Below are 20197 nucleotides of genomic sequence, written 5' to 3' on the forward strand. Positions count from 1 at the left end.
ATCAGCCACCTTCAGCGACAGTCCCGCTCACTTACGCTGCCGTCGTCGCCAGGCCAAGACCTCCGCCTGAAGTTGCGCATTACACGCCCACAAGCGGCTTCTACGCCTCGCCTTCTGCAGCTGCGAACTAGGTGCCCAGAAGCGGCTTCTGCGCGCCTCCGCAGCACCTACGCCCAGCTCCAAACTGTGCTCCGCTACCTAGACCCCCTGTTGATAATCCCTGGCGTACCCAAGACAATCGGCCGATCTGCTTCGCGTGTGGCTTTGCTGGACACGTGGCACGGTTCTGCCGCCGGCGAGGTTGGTATCCTCCCGATACTGCGAGACTTCAAGGGAATGCTCCTGACTCTCAGTCCCGCTATTCACCACCAGTTCCGCACTTCGCTCCTTCATCTCATGTTCCCCAAAGCTTCAACACTCGTCGGTCTCCATCTCCCCGTCGATGTTCCCTGTCCCCCATCGTCCGCCGCCCTCCGGCTGTGGAGGAAAACTAAATGGCACAGTTCCGGAGGCAAGAACTGCGATCTCTTCGAACTGCTCAAGCCCTCGTTTATTCCCAACGAACGTCATTGAAGTTTTTGCCGAAGGTATCGCCATTCACGCGCTTGTCGACACGGGTGCCGCAGTGTCCGTCATTGCCGACCAGCTTCGCCGTACGCTCCGAAAAGTCGCCATGCCGTTTTCTGCCATTTCGCTACGCACAGCAAGCGCTGATCCTATTGAGCCCTTAGGAACATGTACCGTTCGTGTCGCCATACAAGACAGTTTATACCACATTGAATTTGTTGTTCTTCCCTGCTGCTCTCACGCCATCATCCTAGGATGGGACTTCCTCTCATCTCATCACGCTATTATTGATTGTGCCCGTGCAGAACTTGCGCTGACTCCATTCTGCGGCAGTCTTTCTGAAGATTTGCCTCCACCTTCTGCTCGAGTGTTCGTTGCCACCGCCACTGATATCCCTCCTTTCTCTTCCGCCCTTGTACCCGTTTGCTGTTCTGCTTTCTACGATTCCACAGTTCTTTTCACGCCATCTCAACTTGCTGCACGCCATCATCCCTTCTTGCTTCCCTTTGCCCTCCTTCCCTTTCGCCAGGGATCCAGTGCACTTTACGTTTCGAATCCGTTTTTGTGTCCATCAAGCTTACATCATGGCAAGTGCCTTGGTTTTGCTGATGAATTCGACACGAGCTCTGTCTACGATGTACCTGATGACTCGACTCCTCTTCACGTTGACGCCATGACTCTCCCTGTTTCTGCGCCTCCGCCTGCATGTGAGCGAGAGTTTGCTCCGTCTATTGACCCCAACCTCACTCCGAGTTAGCGCACGCAGATCGTCGACCTTCTTAACCGATTTCGAGCTTCTTTCGACCTACAGAAACAATGTTTAGGCCGTACCTCCACAGTCTTTCATCGCATCGACACCGGCAGCCACGCGCCGCTACGCCAACGTTCATACCGTGTGTCCGCGACGGAGCATCGTGTCATCGATGAGCACATAGGAGACATGCTCCGACGCGGCGTGATACAGCCATCACACAGTCCTTGGGCTTCTCCGGTAGTGCTGGTCAAAAAGAAAGATGGGACAATTCGTTTTTGTGTGGACTATCGACGACTCAACAAGATAACCCGGAATGATGTATATCCTCTTCCCCGTATCGACGACGCACTGGACTGCCTCCAAGGCGCTGAATTATTTTCGTCCTTAGACTTACGATCTGGTTATTGGCAGGTCCCGGTGGCTGATGCAGACCGTCCGAAAACGGCATATGTTACGCCTGATGGCTTATATGAATTTACCGTGATGCCCTTTGGCCTCTGTAATGCGCCTGCAACTTTTGAAAGAATGATGGATAACATACTCCGGGGCCTCAAATGGCAGACATGCCTTTGTTATCTCGATGACATTGTCATCTTTTCCCCGGACTTTTCTTCTCACCTGTTCCGACTCAAACGCGTGCTCACTTGCCTTGCCGATGCTGGACTCCAGCTCAACTTGAAGAAGTGTCGCTTCGCCGCCCGGCAGCTAGTCATCCTTGGCCACGTTGTTTCGAAAGATGGTGTGCTCCCAGATCCAACCAAACTCCAAGCCGTTGCCGAATTTCCAAGACCAAAGACCACAAAAGAACTCCGCAGCTTCATCGGATTATGCTCCTATTTTCGTCGTTTCATCCGCAACTTCGCCACCATAATAGCGCCTTTGACGCAGCTTCTCGCGGGTAACCACGACCTCGTGGCTTGGCCGCCAGCTTGCGATGCCGCATTCACGACGCTGCGACGTCTTCTAACCTCACCCCCCATACTTCGACATTTTGACCCAAGCGCACCGACAGAAATACACACGGATGCCAGTGGCGTCGGCATTGGCGCTGTTCTTGCACAACGAAAGACTGGCTTCGATGAATACCTTGTTGCCTTCGCTAGCCGCGCACTCACGAAAGCGGAAGCAAACTATTCCGTTACAGAAAAAGAATGCCTGGCTATCATTTGGGCCATAAATAAGTTCCGTCCTTACCTCTACGGTCGCCCGTTCGACGTCATCACGGACCACCATGCACTCTGCTGGCTGTCGTCCTTGAAAAATCCTTCAGGTCGCCTCGCTCGATGGGCGCTTCGCCTCCAAGAGTATGATATTCGAGTGCTGTACCGCTCAGGCCGTAAACATTCGGACGCGGATGCCTTGTCTCGCTCCCCCGTGTCAGGCCAGCCCAATTATCAGAAAGTACGAATATGCGAGTCCTCCCTCACCGCCACGGATATGCTTTCGGAGCAGCACAAGGATCCATGGATTGTTGCTATGCTGGCTTTTCTGTCAGACCCATCAGCGCCTTCTACTGGACGTGCGTTGCGTCGCCAAGCACACCACTTCGCTGTTCGTGACGGGCTCCTGTACCGCCGTAACTACCTCTCGGACGGGCGCAAATGGTTACCCGTGGTTCCTCGGTATCTGCGTTCGGACATATGTGCAGCGTTTCACGATGACCCGCAATGCGCACATGCAGGAGTACTCAAAACATACGCGCGCCTGCGAATTCGTTATTACTGGCGCGGGATGTACCGATTCGTCCGCCAATATGTCAGCTCCTGCCTCGCATGCCAACGCCGCAAGAATACCTCTCATGCCTTAGCTGCTCCACTGCAACCCTTGCCTTGCCCAGGACGGGCCTTTGACCGGGTCGGAGTTGATCTTTATGGACCCCTTCCGGGTACTTCAGATGGCAACCGCTGGGTGATAGTGGCGATAGACCATCTCACGCGTTACGCGGAAACTTCACCTCTGCCCAACGCATCTGCGCGGGATGTTGCCGGGTTCTTTCTGCGTAGCATCATACTTCGCCATGGAGCCCCCAGAGAGTTGCTGAGCGACAGAGGCCACGTCTTTCTGTCTGATGTTATAGAACCCCTGCTCAAGGAATGCAACGTAATTCACCGTACTACTACTGCATACCACCCGCAAACTAATGGCATGACTGAGCGCTTTAACCGCACTCTTGGCGATATGTTAGCCATGTACGTCGCATCTGACCAAACCAATTGGGACCGAATTCTGCCCTTCGTGACGTGCGCTTATAATATCGCCACACAGACCACTACAGGATTTTCCCCGTTCTTTCTTCTTTACGGACGCGAGCCTTCCTGCACAATGGACACCATCCTTCCGTATCGCCCTGACCCAACGGAGGCTACTACCCTGTCCGAAGCTGCTGCACACGCGGAAGAGTGCCGAAAGCTCGCCCGCACATTTACTTCGGCTGATCAGCAGCGACAGAAGCACCTTCGGGATATTCCCTCCTCTCTGGCACCCTATGCCCCTGACTCACTAGTCTGGCTTTGGGTTCCCGCTACCAGCCCTGGACTTTCACCAAAGCTTGTTTCCAAGTACCAAGGTCCCTACCGTGTCGTCAGTCAAACGTCTCCTGTGAACTACTTGGTAGAACCCCTTGAGCCGCCTTCCGATAAGCGCCGCCGAGGGCGCGAAATCGTGCACGTTCAGCGGCTCAAGCCGTACTTTGATCCACCTGTGCTATCTTGCCCGTAGGTCGCCGAGACGGCTCCTCTTCTCCGGGGAGGCAATTGTACTGGAGAAGAACGCGCGGCAGGCACTGCTTCGAGAAAGACGACGACAACGTTTTGGTTGAAAGCCTTATGTCTGTGTTGCCGAAGCTCTGTGTCCTCTCGCTACGTGCTCTGCTATCTGAGCGTCTAATCAACCGAACTATAACGCATCTTAACAATATATATATATATATATATATATATATATATATATATATATATGTATATATATATATATATATATATATATATATATATATATATATATATATATATATATATATATATATATATATATATATATATACTTTTAATACGGAAAGCAGCAGAGAGCGTTTTAGTGCAATAAAAAGAAAGAGAGTAAAAATGCTTGGACCAGGATTCGATCACCTGACCCGAATACCCGACGCCCGATACTTTATCACTACGGCACGCCAACACATGCAAATGAGGGGATAATTTGCCGTGTTAAGATGCAGGCGCAATTTTAGTTTCGCAGAGACGCATCTCGCACAGACATGCGCTATCGCCCCGCAACTAAAGCTTACGCCTGCGTCAGAAAGAAAAAGTTGTTGTCCGTATTAAGCAGTAAGCATAAAAGTGCCACAACACCGATTTTCGTTTGCGATTGGTATTTTAACTCCGAAAAAACCCGCCGTGGTTGCTCAGTGGCTCTGGTGTTAGGCTGCTGAGCACGAGGTCGCGGGATCGAATCCCGGCCACGGCGGCCGCATTTCGATGGGGGCGAAATGCGAAAACACCCGTGTACTTAGATTTAGGTGCACGTTAAAGAACCCCAGGTGGTCGAAATTTCCGGAGTCCTCCACTACGGCGTGCCTCATAATCAGAAAGTGGTTTTGGCACGTAAAACCCCATAATAATAAATAACTCCGAAAAATGTCCTAAGTGAACCGCCGACCGGGGATGCTGTACGGGCTGTTACTGCAGATTTTATGGCCGTTTCTTTTCTTCGCGCAAGGGATGTGCAACGTTTTCTCAGTTCGATGATGCGTTTCAATCGACATGTCTGTCTAGTCACATATAATCGTCAGAGAAGCGTAGGCTAGTGCGGGCAGCCTTTGGCGATGGCACATATGTTTATAACACGTCACATCGGCGCTCATCGCTTCTTGTGCTGACACTGTAGACACGAAAAAAATAGGTTATTTATGAACATCGATGCGAAAGCTGAAATACAGAGTGATTTACCCTTGTTAGAGTATAGTTGATTCCTGAGCCCAGACGGGCCAATAGCGTGTAGACGGACTCGGCGGATACGCTAGGCCTAAGCTTCGGTGGAAGGGACCGATCTCGGCGCGGGTACCTGGCGAATGCTAAACTGCGTGTATTTGAGCCTCAGAATTTTCATCTATTATTTTTAGTATACTAGGGAAACTGGAAGCGCACAAATCACCTCAGTTTTATTATCGGTGCGATAATATCAATCAGCGATAGGCTTCGAACTTGGGGTCCTTTCGAACGCGTCTGAACGAATTCTGGGTTTCGTGTCCATTCTACAACATTGCGACAACGACGACAACTCGTAGTCGTCGGTTACGTACAAACTACTAAAAAACGATGCGTCCTTTGCGTTTGAGTGGTTTCCTTGAAGAATGTAGCTATTCGCCCAGTTAAAAGGGAAAATGCACGAAACGAAAGTGATCTTCAGTATCAAATATGCATGCGTAAACAGGGTAACTCACGCACCAATATTGCAAGCGGCGACACAAAATAGGCTTTTATTACCCCAAGATATAGCGTTATTTAGGGCAAGAGACTAGTATCCAGCGATGATATTGTATAAAACATTTAATATTCAGCAGCACCTATGCACCTTGCGCACTGGATCCAGTGCGGCACAAATGCAACCAGCGCAGTTTCCAGTGCGAGGCAGCGAACTGCAGCGAGAACCAGCGCGTGTGCAGCACAAACCAGTGCGCCCCAGCGTCATGGCAGTGAAACCAGCGTCTCGTCCAATGTGACCCAGCTCTTATCCAGCGTTCTCACTGGTGTCCCGGTGACTCCCAGCGAGCGCTAGCAACCCCATTTCGATCCGGTGTCAAAAAACGCTCTGGTTTCACATTGGAAGGCACTGGAAGACGCTGGTTTTTGCGGTTACTCAGAAAAGTACTTAAGTTACAGTAACTTGAGTATAGAGTATCCAAGTTACGTACAAGTCTGTACCGTATATAACGCCCGAAGAGACCCTTATGGCTCCGCGGTAGACGCGGTAACCTGAATAAAAAATGCACACTTTCACATTTTGTAACAGGCGCTCTTTACCCTAATAACGGTTTGAGAAGGGATGTCTACGGACTAAACATTGCTGCTTTGGGCGCCTGTAACATGCACTAAAGCTGCCATTTAAGAGGAAGCTTTAGCTCGGGCCCAACTCCGACACGGCCTATTCGAATATGTGCAAAACGCAGAAACGCTTTTAATAAAATTTGTTACATTTGAGAGAAAAAGTTGAATTCTATAGTGACTGTTGGAAGTGGAATTTCGATTTAGGGCCTAAATTTGTTAAACAAATTTTAAAAAATTCGGAAGTTCGAAAAAAATAGAAGCACGAAGTTTACCAATTATTAGCTCTGCATCAAGAACAGATATCGCGGTTCTGTAAACGGCATCCATTAAATCATTCAAGGCGGACAAATCTGGTGTGTCAATTTGCATCTTACGTGAATTCATTACGATGTGTACAAGGGTTCTGCAAAAGATGTATTTTCATATAACTAATTTTTTTGAGATTCATGTGTAACGTATCAATTTTGTCCGATTTAGCTGTACTACTGGACGCAATTCACAGAATTGTGATATCACTTTTCATTGCTTAATTACAGAGTTATAAACTTGATAGTTCCCTTTTCTGAAAATTTGAGATATTTTTCAATTTTTAATAAAACATTGACAAGCTAAACAAAAAATTAAAAGCCAACAGTCATTACATTTTAAGTTTTTCTTTTAAATGCAACAAACCTCGTCAAATTTGGTGCAGTGGTTGCCCAGAAAAACGAATTCTCCTTTTACACGTATTTAGATAGGAGAACCCGAGCTAAAGCTTCCTCTTAAAGTATATATCTGCTCCAATTACTTTCCTGTAGGCATGTATAGGCTCAATTAATGAGAACTTCTGCTGTGCATCTGAGGATAAATTGCGATGTCCTAAGGAACACAGCCCACTAAACCCTTTTTTTCGCGAATTCGTTTTATTTTTTCAATAGAACGAAATGAGGGACATTCCGTAGGTTTTACAATTTAGCTGAAATATAGTGTGGCTAGACACCACGGGAAAAGTTGTGAAGACAGTGACAAACAAGCAGATTCCAAGATTTTCAGGCTTCACCTTGTGCCTTTTCATTGAGTATTAGTTTCTATGGAGAAAAGGAGCCCTCAACACCTTGTACTTAGGAACGCTTGATGGCCGAATGCCCTGTGGAATTGCAGAATGTTCCCCGGTCAGAACTTTTAACAGGATAACTCGGCATTTTCGCCCGAGATAGATTAGAGGTTCGCATTAACTTTATCAGCAACAGGTACATTGGGGACGGTGGCGAGCCTTTCCTAAACGCCTAAAATTCGCCCCACACTCGGGGTCATAGTTGGGCCCGAGCGTTCAAGATTGTATATTATGCCGGCTAAAAACGTGAAGTGAGCGCACAAATTTGCCAAATCACCTTCAAGTGTGTCGTACCGTAGAGCAGTTTGAGCCTTTCTCACAACAGCGCTCTATAGTCTGCTGCAAAGCTGTAAATATCAGCGTTTACATCGGCAAAGTGTTTGTGGCAATAATCGGCTGCCTTCAGCCAAGTTCTCCAGCCGGTTATAACATTATAAACATTATGAGACGAGGACAAAATACGAAAAAATGCAATTTTAGACTCTGAAAATTTAATATAGTCGCAAGCATCGAAACAGGCATTTATAGGGGCAATAATAGGGCCACTAAAATGTTTCTGGAGCCATAGATCGTGCTTATATGTTAAATAGGCACGATAAGAACGTATATAAGAAAAAAATAAGCATTTTGCTTTGACTTCCACTCTCTAGTAATCGTATTAGAGGCGAATGGTTTTTTAACGTTATTCATCAGACCTAATATGATATAAGTCGCACTAAAACTTACAGGACTGAATTATAGTTAATTACGGCACCGGGCACTATGTTGCAGCATGCATTGAACATGTCTCCTGGCGCTGAAGTTAACCGCATGCTACCCTTGTAAACATTAAGAAAATCAATGCTACCTTCAGAACTAACGCAAAATTACCAATATTTCAAGACCTTCGCGGCTGTTACAAATGTTTAAGGCGAAGAGTGCCAAGCAACACATAAAGATACGGAGACGTGCAGCTTTCTAAAAATGAAAGTGTTTAAAGTGTAGGTAAAAAATAATAAATGTTACAAGGCAAATGGGACAACAAGAGACGTAAAAACTCGGCCAACAAACGCTGAGCTCATCTGTAAAGTCCTTTCGTCTTTCTTCTGCGTGAGCACGTGTAGTACAGCATCCAGAAAATACATCACCGAGTAACGTTTTGGTACCGAATTTTCCTTGCCGGTTGATACGGAGTAATAAACGTTTTCTCGATGTGTAAGCAGCAGGAGAGAGCAGTGTAATGTACCTTTAAGTACTCGCCTAATTCTTGTTCCGCGAGAAGAACTATGAAAAAAGAAAAACACTATTCGGAGCTGAAAAGGAATTTAATTGAGTGGCTAAACTTAGCTCCCTGGCAAACGCCCAGCAGACGCTGGCTCGTGCACGGTTGGTGACAGCGGAGAGGGCCGTGAGACCTGCCGCCGGCCTCATATGCTGCATGTGTCCGTGCTTCGGCGCAACTTTAGTGTCACTGCGGTTCCTGTCGCGCATCGCTTGGCCGCAGCTTTGCGCGGATTGCACGGGAGGGTGGGACTCACGTAAAACAACCTGGGCAGCATGAGGGCCGTTTGGATGCTCATGATCGACGAGAGGAGGAAGACGCATCCGTTCGCCGTGAACGCGCACGCGCAGCCGTAGAGGAACTGCTCGCTCGCCGTGCTCGCGCCCAGGGTGCCGTACATGATCCAGAGAAAGGTGCCCATGGCCTGCGCCCCCCAAGCACACGGCCCCGACGTCAGCGAACGCGGTCGCGCATCAGCATCGCGCGCTTTGCACGGCCGCAAGCGGCGATCAATTCTGCGAACCAATGAACTCCATTCTGTAGCACTCATTTACTTCGAAATGAAGAACACAGCGGAATGGTGGAGTAAACTCAGTGCCATATTTTTCAAACAGCACGCTTTCTTCTCCCTCTCTGTTTTCGCATGAATAAATATTTCTAGCCCCCTCTTTCTATCCAATTATCTGCCTGCATCTGCAATGGAACATCACTGGTGTACAAGTTGGCCGCTGATTGGTCGCCCCTTGTAGGCTGTAACGATTGCCACTGGTGCAATGGTTGAAGAAATGATGGAAATGTAATGAATCGAGGCTAATCTGGGCCCGTATTCACAAAAAAACGCTCTTACGCTATATAATTCTTTGTAAGAGAACATCCGAAGCAATCCTGGCGCTTAATGATTAGCGAAGGCCTGCTATGCACCAAATTCTCTGGCTTTACCTCTTTGCAGCAAAGTAAACGTTTAGCGACCGCGTTCCTCTTGCATTTATTTCTATTGATTACGCACACACCTCCAATGATTCCCACTGTCTTTTTTCTCTTCGTGTTTATTAACTTATTAGAACGTTTCTAAAATAGTTTTGCCCGGGCATTCCAAAGCCATCATGTCAAAATTCTCTTCAGTGCTGATACCCCACTTCCGGCGCGCTTTTCAACCATCTGAGTTTGTAGTCTGGCGCATTCAAATTGCCACAAGATGTTCTGAAAACGAATTTTGGTTGGAATTTAAAATTAAATAGTACTAGATTATTAAAAACCCCTTGTAACATAAAATGTCATCGCAGAACAGCAGCATTATTTGGTGGTAATTTCATGGCGGTGGTGGTATTCGCGGTCTCAGCTGATGTAACGGCTGCGAATGACATCCTTTACTCACCTTGTTATTTTCTAGTAGCATTTTTATTTTGCGTCGACATTTAGTCGTTTAGGATATCTTTAGATGAAAAGTCGTGCAGTCTAAATACGGCTCTAGCGTCGTACGAGACTTCCCACAACAAGCGCGCACATGACAAGCACATGGCTCGTCCGCTGCACTCGAATTCTACTCCTGTCGGAGTTCTGTCTGGTGAAGAACCACTCCGCGTGCTACAGAGACCGGGTGAATATTGTGCACGAACTCACCACCTCGAGGAGGTTGAGCCAGCCATCGGTTGTCATCGTGTATTCGCGAAAGTAGAGGCGCACCATGGCAGCCGCCCTCGCCTTCAGTCACGCGCCTTGGCACTGGACCCTTTGCTCGCACGGAGGACAACGGCGCAGTTGTGCGCTTGCTGCACTGTACACGATAATGACAGTAGCGATGAAAACGTTTCCTCTAGCACGTAATGCCTCTTCGTGGTTTTTGTGGCCCCCGCCTGAGGCTGTGAGGTCTAACGGTAAGCGCAGTGCGGCTACTGCGTCACAGGTAGCATGCCCGTGTATGTTTGTACTATAGCTTGCTCATGATGTTCGTACGTTGCCGCGTGCCTGACCCGAGTACGCGCTCATTGTTCTTCCTTAATTATAGCCTAAGGTAGCAAAACCGCCGCGTTCTTTGTCTAGCCGCAGGCTGCAATTTCGGAATGTATCCCATAGTCTGCAACGTATAACGCCGTTAAGTAAACAGCCGCAAAAAGTTTGCTTGGACACGCACACGCACAAGGAACCGTCTCTGGGAGGAGCTAAACCTGGAACTAGAGTTTAAAAAATAGAAAGAAAAATAACGTCAGTTTGGTTACTAGCGAAAACAAATATCCAAAGGAATACTTGACCAAGGTTCCTTAAAAATAAGTGTTCTAGCATATCATATTCCCAGAATTATTAATTGCATTTATCTTTTTTTTTGCTCAAGCACATATAGTAAAGATGGGAAATAAAAACTTCTCGTGCGATTAATTTTATGGATGTTGAATATTCAGCATATTAGTAATTGATCTCGCTGATCCTTTTCGGTTAAACCACGATACTGAAAAAATAAGAATAAGAAAAGTTCGGCACAGGCTTTTTTTTCACCTAAAGCGCTGAGCTAACTTACGAACAAACGATGCGCAAATTACTTCCGCCTCACAAGCTACTACTGAACGATTAGCGTACCATCTCGTACCGGTGACGGTGTGGCAAACACCTGATTTCGGCAGGTGTAGGCTGCAGTCGACAAGTACGCTGAGGCTTAGAGAGGGCACCGTATTTTTCGTAATCTCTTGTCTTTATAATACCTTAAGAGTTCAGTACTTAATGCAGAAAATTCGACTAGCTGGAAACTCTTAAGTTTTTCGAGTGTTTCTAAGAAGTTGTGAAGAGGAGAAAGTTGTGAAGAGAAAATTAAAGAACGCTGGCCTTCCTTCCAGGATTTCTTATGTCCCGTCCCCTTCCTTTCCTTTCTTAAAAGCGCTAGAAATATTCGCTCAATCTTAAAGGTATCTGATAATCGTCCTGAAATAGCAAGTGCTCGGCTTTCAAAGTCAATCGTATTTCTACACACCAGTCAAAGTAACAAGGATGATACGCATGCAATTCAACTCAAGCGAAGCGGGTGGCAAACTTTTACTCCCGGGGCCACACGACTGCGTCACTACGTCTCGTGGCTTTTAGCTCGCACTGTACAAGTAAACCTACGTGCAAGCTGGTGATTGCGGCCTTATGCTCTTGCTGCACCAAACGTGGTCTGCCCGCAAAAGAAACGCAGTGGGCATGCCATGATGCGACAGCAGTTAATGTCGTGGATAAGCACATGACCTTGGTTCAGTCTCATTATCGTATACAACAAACGGCGGCATTAGACCAAGTAGTGAGTCCACGAGCGCTATAACGTAAAAATATTCCAAACTTTTCTATTCCAATTCTGCAATCAGCCCTCAGCGATTGGTCAAAAGCTTTTTTAGACCACCCCCACTTCGCCTGTCTGTCAAGCGAAGCCACGAAAACCGGGATAGCTCCTCATCTGATATGACGTGTACACACTGATTATGCACGATTTGACCGAACAAAAGAAAAATAGTTATTTCTGGTTCGACACCTTTTCGACATTAGCCCTTGGCTATTGGTCAAAAGTTTTCGGGCTGCACCCACTTCACCTGCCTGCCACGCGACGTCACAAAACCGCAAAAACTTACCGCGTTGAAGTGACGTGTACGCGTTAAAGAAGCATTAATATACCGAAGAAAACTTCTGGCTGCCCCGATCCGAAAGGAATAAAAGATGGCTGTCGCCGATCGCTCAGACGCTGGCTACTCGCACTTGCCGGAGAGCATGGGTTTATTTGCGTATAATACATCTTTCTGCGCGGCCCTGTAATGTTTTCGAGCGATTTCTACACGTTTACGAGCTCGTTATGCCAACTCTTCTTTGCTGAGGATCCTAGGAGCATTGTAAACATTTTGTTGCCTGCCGCCACGGTTTTCGACCAGCCACCGCAAGCTAAGTAAGGGAAAGCGGACCAATTGCAGACCCCAGCACCACCCTCCTCATTCGGTTATCGATTTTCAATGCAGTGGCTCGGCCCCATAAAATCCCTCTCCACTTGTGCGTGCTCCTCGCCTCTTGTCAGCCAATTATATAAGACAAGCCGCTCAGTGTAGGCAATGTTATCCGTTTTTCAAGCAAACAAAAGTGACCTCCTATGAACGAGGAGTTCATTTGATTGGTCTCTTTGATTGGACAACGCTGCGGGTGAGCGCTCGATGCTTGCGTCGGTGGTTACGCATATTTGACGTCAGGAGATTGGAATAAAAATATATTGTAATAGTTTTACATTATAGGGCCCCACATATCCATTCGTGAAACCTCGACTTACAATCTCGTTCGGCAGTGCTAACACTAATACACGCATGGAAAACCCGTTGTTGTAGGTCCAAATGAGTACACTCACGCGAATTTTTACCAGCCACCTCAGGACGTCGGGGGGGAGTTCCGAAGAGCAGGACCATTTTCAGGGGCCAGCATGATGCTCTGTCCTCCCCTAACGGAAGAGAATAGAATTTCCTCGTCTTTGTAGCATCACTGTGGCTGCTCGAGCTCTGTTGTTGCTAGCCAAGAATCTATGGCTGATGCCCACTATGGGCGTTTGGCCAAGATGCGAGTGGTTTATTCAAAATGACCATAGAAACTATAATTCTAGAACATCCGTCCCTCTCCCTGCCACGCAGTACGCGTAAGCTACAGGGAGTATTGGTTCGGAAACAGCGGCCCATTCCCATACAAGGGAGGTACAGAAGGCTGTTTCCTATTGCTTTTAAGTAAAGATCGCGTGCTCTCTCTCTCTTTCTCTCTCTGTTTTGAATATTGGGCCCAAACAGTCTCTCGATAACTGGCCGTGTATGCGACGTATTCCTTTTGTGACGACGACCGTTCTTGGCTATCGTGTGTGTGTTGGTGTGTGCCAGAACTGCACTGGAGGGCTTCGATGAATTTTTCCTGGAAAAAGAATGCTTCAAAAAGCAACACTTGCGAGCAGTGCAATGTCATAACCTCATACCTATGCTGCCGCTCCCTGAAATAGAAGACACTATCTGGGGGGAGGGCGTCATTTCTAGTTTTCTGTTTTGGAGACTAGGTTTTCTTAACTCAATTTACACGGGTTCGCGTATCTGGGATTTCACTATCTTGTAACCACATAAAAAAAGTTGGTTAGGTGACTTGTAGATGTCGTATGAACATGAAAGTGATATCAAGTTATACCTATCAATGCTACATGGTATTACTGCTACATGAGAGTCCGAAAAGATAGCAGCGCTTGAAAGAAAGAGATAAATAAGCTGCTTCATTAGTGCACAGATTCGCCTCTCTGCCACAAGAAAATCCTGATTAAAAAACTGCACTTCTCACCTGTTCTGCTCCATCTCCTGTAAGCTAGCCATCAAACTACGTTTTTACATTTTTGTTTGAGATGTTCATACTTTGTAACAGTGAAAGCACACAGCTACAACTGCATAAGTTTTTGGAGCACGGAATTCGAAAAAAGTGAAACTTGTTCGCAGCCAGTGCGGTGGGTACTTCCCCACACGACCGTACATTATTCACCTTAACTCCAGGCTGTGCGGTGAAGGCGAGATGATACTTAATTTTTTTCGCAAATATGAGCTCCAAAAGCTTTTATGGTCAGCTGAAGGTGTGGGGACAGGGGCATTGTCAAAGCGCTCTAGCCCTATCACAGCAGCGCGCCAAAAAAGCGGAATTAATTGCAGGAAAGATAGAGATGCATTACTCATACAACCGTGCATTTTTTCTTAATATAAAAAAAGAACCTCGAGCAGCTGCCTTGTCAGTATGTCATTATCTCTACGCAGAATCTTTACCTTACTGAGCCAAGGCTCAGACTTGCACGGTCGTGCTTGCAGCCTTTTAATATTTGGCAAGATCTCCTACTTTTACTGCGACAGCAGTTAAGAGCTCGAAATAGGCTTTGCTTTTTCCGTTCGCCCGTCTTTTTTGTTACGCTGACTAGTACGGCGTCGTCGTCGTTATCCCTGATAATCGTCCAGTTGTCTCCAAGCTACCTCCCCACCAAACTTTGCCTTCACCCCCGTGCATGGGGAAAAGAAAAAGAATACTTCAGCTACCACTGCCACTGCATTGTTTGCGCAGCAGACACTGCAAGCTTCAGGTAACTGACTTATACTACACCACATAATTTTGATCCACAATGTCAGCGAGAACTTGGAGTGGCTCCCTCTTGCGAGTGACGTCATGGCAAGGACGTCGCTCGCTCCGGCTTGCTCGGCTGCCGCGCGCGCTCGTTCCCTTCGTGTATGCTTGGGGTATGGGTGGCTCGAGCCGTACTTATTGAAGAATATGTCGGCTTCTTTCTGCTGCCGTGCCTGAACCGCAGTTTGTTCTTCAAAAGCGCGTGAGTCAAGAAAATTAGCGGCTTGGATCTCGCAAGCTATGTAGCGTTGAAGGGGTCTACTGGTTTTGCAATGCATATATGCGCCGTGTCTGTCCATAAATTTTGCGCAGAAAGAATGTCTGCAAATTCAATACTCGAAGTTATGTATGATGTTTTGGTAAACACTTAACACTCCCTTAGTATTTAGTTATGAGAGAAATTGCATTTTACATAGAAGGAAAATGTTGGTATTTGGTGGCAACATGTTCTCCGTGTTAGAAAGACACTGCCCAGCGAAGCTGTCATGATTCTTATTACTCTTGTGAGTTGTTCTAGTCAAATATGGCCATTTTATTAATGCGTAAAGCAAAGAGTTAGGCGCGCATTTGGTATGAAAAAGTTTGCTGCTACTTTCACCGCTCTCTGAAATGCCCCCATAAAACGAATTGCTCCTGGCTGCTAACACAACGGCGCGTCATATTGAGTATTTACATATATAGTTAATTCAGAAATACCATAGTACCGATCACCTCAAAGAAAGTTTCGTGGTAAAGATCGAGTGCCAATCAATTGCAAGCGGTGAAATGTTTCGTGCTGGCACTCAGTAGCCTTTATCGACAATATGGCACGCCCCTCACGTCACGGTATCAACCGACTGTCGTTATGGCGAGGCACGCATTGTTCGCGAAACCCATCAGTCCACTACAACTTAGAATTGAAACCATGAAGCATTTTTTTACCGCGCCAATTGCAATGCCTAGTGCACTCTAGCACAGCTTAGAGTGCCTAGAAAAGGAAAATTCAAGCACCTTCTGCCTCACCATGTCTCGATCCAGCGTTGTTTAATTATACAAAGGGAGAACTATTTGCATCATCATTACATAAAAGAGAACCCTGCAAACCTTCATAAGGAAGACACCACAAGCCTTACATATTTCACTTGATGTTTGACCCTCCACCGGGGAGTTATGATAACTTCGATATGTCCCATACTACTAATGAATGACGCTTCGGCTTCTTTCTGGCTGCAGCTATACGGCCATAAAGGCAAATTTCAATAAAAAATTTGGGCTGAGCATCCTGTGTCAGTCCGCCAAACAGATTCGTCATGCATATTCTTCAAGCAACAAACTCTAGTAAATTGCTCAAGTGAGTTGAACGTGTAGCATTTAAAAGGGAATATATATTGGTACATTCCTTTTCGTATTCTGCAATCAGCTGTAAGCCTCAATCAGCTTTACTTCAAATTACCGCCACTTAAACACGTGAAGAACCGCCTAATTTTGAGAAGCACCTAAAGAAGCAAGTGGTGCTGGTAGAATCTAAACTGCAGTGCTAGTTAAGTCTTCGTGTAACTGCTGAGCGTTTCTGTGAAGAAATGCAAAACTTAAGATATTATACCATGAATTACTCGTCGTGAGCAAACCTGTTTTAGCGGATCTAAAGGAAGGTAACTGTTGCAGAAGTCATATACATATAGCCAGCGTTAGTGGCATACTTGTTGCACCGCGGCAGGTATGGTATCATAACTGGATTCTTATATGCTGTGTTTCTGCGGCTGTCGATCCGCGAATGAAAAATCCGCAACGGGCTGGTCTGCGCTCCTTCGGCTGGCACTGTAGCTTTGCCTTTGAGAACTGTATTGTCGTCTAAGAAATAAGCTCCCTGAATAAATTTTCGCGTACGAAGACGTCGCAAACATATATTTGAGACGACCGCCATAAGTATACAAGCATAGGGAACGAGAGCGAACGAACGAAAACACTGCAGGCGCCCGGACGCCGTCCGAACTGCAGCAGACGACAGGCGCAAGTCCGTGCCCTGACGTCACGCGAGCGGCGCTCGCAGCGCCCCTATAGTTTGTTCTCGGGGCTAATAGTGGCCGTGAGCGCATCTCTGTTCTACGTAATCAAGCAATGCAGCACTATGAAATATACCTGAAATCATGACAAAATACCTGCGAATAAAAACTCGAGGACAGCTGAGCACTTCTTATGAGCGGTGAATGCGAAGGCATTGATGTACAATTGAACGCCCTGATTGTTCCTTCGAGTTATGAACTCCTCGCGGGTAAGTGAACGCGTCGAGACGCGCGGCGCGTTTTGTTTCGGCCTTGTGCCCCAACCACTGGCACGCGTCGGAAAGCTTCGGCACTCGCCGAAGCGTCAAAAGCGTCAAAAGCGTCGGTCGGGAACACGGCGAAGCGTAACGACGCGCAGCGATTATGTCTACTGCCGATGCTAGAAGTTTGCCGACGCGCGGCGAAGCTGCGTCGGCGTGCACCAATGAGAGGCTGCGACGCGTCGCAGGCGTCAACCAATCGAAGGCTGCGCAGCCTCCGGCTGCTATGCCTATAATGGCCGCCCAAGCGAAGGCGCCGGCACCAACGATCGTCCGAGTTTTTTGGACGCACGACGCGCGCGACAGTGTTCCTGAAAGACAGTGTTGTAATAGCAGGCCGACAACGACACGACCGATCGACCGACGACCGTGGGTTGTGGCAGTGCGACGTGGATCCGAAGCGACTTCGAACGACGCCGACTAATCCAACTTGCCCACTGGGTTTCCGCCGGGTTCAGTGCGATCGTCTGCTAAAACAGCCAACCGAATCACGATTGCCGCAACGTCTGTGCTTGTTGTATGTGTATTTTGCTGTGCTCAAAACGAATGGAAACATGTTTACGAGCTCCGAAGTCTGGATAATCAACACACGCCTATCGCCGATGTTGTTTACGTTACGCGTAGGCCTAGCGCGTCCATCGAGTTCGTAACTGGCGAGTGAACGAACTCACCTGAGAAACTCTGTCCAAGGAAATGAATTTTCAGGTCCGTGTGGTGCTGCAGTGATTTGAAATATGGCACTCCTGACTTCGTGTGATGTGTGATGTGGTGAATGAACCGTGTGGAAGTTGGGTTGGTCAACCGCGGCGTGTTTCGTGTGGTGTCGGTTGACTCAAGTTTAAGGGGCAAGCTCTGCGCTGTTTCCAGCGGTAAAGATAACTTCCTAAAGCGAAATACACTAGTAGCCGAACTATTGGAAGTACTTACATAATCAACCGTGCCGCCTGTTTCAGCTGACACTTCGCTCTTCTATTCGGCATGTGAATCCAGTTCAGTACAAGTTCACTGTACTCATTCACTCACTTCTTTCAAGTGCGTCCGTCTTTTGGGCTAGTTGGGGATAAATCGCTCGTGTAGCAATCAAGAACACTGACGCACTGAAGCATACGTGACAACGCAGTCATGTTTGAGTCAGTGTGTCCTTATAGTTGAGCACTGCAAAAAGAAATTATCTGTTTGCAACGTGTGCCCTGTGTGCAGTGCATAGCAGGACCTGCATCATGCAAGACCTATTCATGTAGCAGCGTATACCACGATTGCTTCGATGCCCGCTTCAGAAGCAGCAAATACTGAGTCAATGAAACTGTAATTGATTTTTGATCTCACTTTTTGCTTATGGAAAGTGTAGATGGTGTGAGTGCATTGTGGGGAAGGTGAAAAGGTGTCATCAGTGTTTTGTGCAATCGGTATGCTTAAACTGCTGGAATCCCTTCAGCTTGTACTAAAATGTTTCTTGCTGCGATACTATAAATTGTAGTCAGGACAAAGATCTACTCAAAACCAAGTTACTAATGCATCTGCGCAGAATGTGTTTGATTAACAAGTTAACACTTCCACAACAACAATATGCCGATGCACAGCATATGTGCTTACAATAAATACATTCCCTAAAGGTGAACTACTGGGCCTACAATATCAAACTTTGTAGTAGCACCGTAAAAAGTGCTGCCATGCGTATCAGCCACAATGAAACTGCTGCACGTCCAACCCTCTTCCTTGGAGGCACCTCTATAAAGACTGTTCGGGCCCTTCCCATTCTGGGTGTAACATTTAGCTCTTCTCTCAACTTTTCCGCATATGTCACCAGCACTGTATGTAAGCACCGGCCCATTCTTGGGGTTGTGTCCCGTGTCTCCCTTCCCTGATGACCTAAGGTTTTCCGAGCACTCTACACTTCTATCATTCTGTCACGACTTGAGCATTTGCTCATCAGTATAGTTCCCGTACCAAACTCGCCACGCTAACAAACTTAAACTTGTTCAGCCCCGGACAATACGCACCCTTTACTTTCGTCTTTTCGGTTGTCACAAGCTCATGCCAGCCTTCGAGCATTGCCTCAAACCCCTCAAATAGCACACCCTGCAATACCAGCGCAACATTGCACTAGTCTATACTGCAGGGTGCTTGACGACTCTCTGGACAGCACTAATCTTTCTTCAGTTCGTCAGAACAAGTGGTCAGCACAGCCTGAGCCCTCATCGCGCCTCTATGGCCCGACACCACAACTCCATGATTATATCTGGCATGCAGAGCTTTCTCTCCACCCCCCTGGCGATTTGGATTCTCCTTCCTTGGAACCAGACTGAATCGGCACTCCTGTCTGTTGTGCACCTGTCGAATGTGTGCGTGTGTGCCATGCTGTGTTATTAAGCAAGTGTGTGTGCACGTGGAGGGGAAGGAAGTGTCTTCTGCATCCTGCAAATTCCTGCTCTAGATGGGTGGTTATCAGATGCTCTAACATACAGGCGTCAGCCTTCTTTTTAGTCTAGTGTGCCAAGTTACCACTAAAATTATTATTATTATTATTATTAGAATAATCACTACGACCACATTGATTGTGCTGAAGCCAGCGTGACACATAATTCAAAATATTTCTGGAGCTTTGTGGGCTCTCTCTCCAAAAAAGAGTGCCAAAGATGGTACGTCTTCTTCATGAAAGTAGTGGTGTTGTCTCGAACACTGCTGATGCCTTTGCAGAACATTTCTGTTTGCTATATGGTGTGAAAATGCTTCAAGTAACCTTCCTTCTCAGTCTGGCACAGTGTATGCTATCAGTCAATGAAAACCTTGTTTCCAAGTACATGAAGTGCCTTAAACTTTGCCTTAAACTTTCCCTTTCTTTTGGTGTTGATGGTATTTCCTCCGCAGAGCTTAACCCTTTGAGACGCTGTCTACACAATTGGGCACAGCAGGAGCGTGCATCAATAGCAAAAGCACTGATGAAAGTAATGGTATTTAAAATGTGTTTCATACATCTTGAAACACTTATTATTGGAACTGTGCTGCAATTTTGAATAACGTGCAGAATGTTTTAACAAAATGAGTGGGAAGGTAGACG

The 20197-nt window shown here is 47.1% G+C and overlaps 1 protein-coding gene across 1 annotated transcript in view; it reads right to left on the reverse strand.

Moving 5' to 3' along the window:
* LOC129380900 (uncharacterized) overlaps nucleotides 1-13183 on the reverse strand; it is a 30573-nt gene extending 17390 nt beyond the window's left edge. Inside the window, exons 1-3 of the mRNA XM_055063094.1 lie at nucleotides 13063-13183; nucleotides 10338-10491; nucleotides 8974-9141 (exon numbers count right to left, since the gene is read on the reverse strand). Of these exons, the coding sequence (XP_054919069.1) occupies nucleotides 8974-9141; nucleotides 10338-10403 (234 nt within the window). The 5' untranslated portion in view covers nucleotides 10404-10491; nucleotides 13063-13183. The remainder of the gene's footprint in view (nucleotides 1-8973; nucleotides 9142-10337; nucleotides 10492-13062) is intronic.
* Nucleotides 13184-20197: the final 7014 nt, after the last annotated feature.

The sequence above is a fragment of the Dermacentor andersoni genome, chromosome 1 (genome assembly GCF_023375885.2).
Source record: "Dermacentor andersoni chromosome 1, qqDerAnde1_hic_scaffold, whole genome shotgun sequence".
NCBI lineage: Eukaryota > Metazoa > Arthropoda > Arachnida > Ixodida > Ixodidae > Dermacentor > Dermacentor andersoni.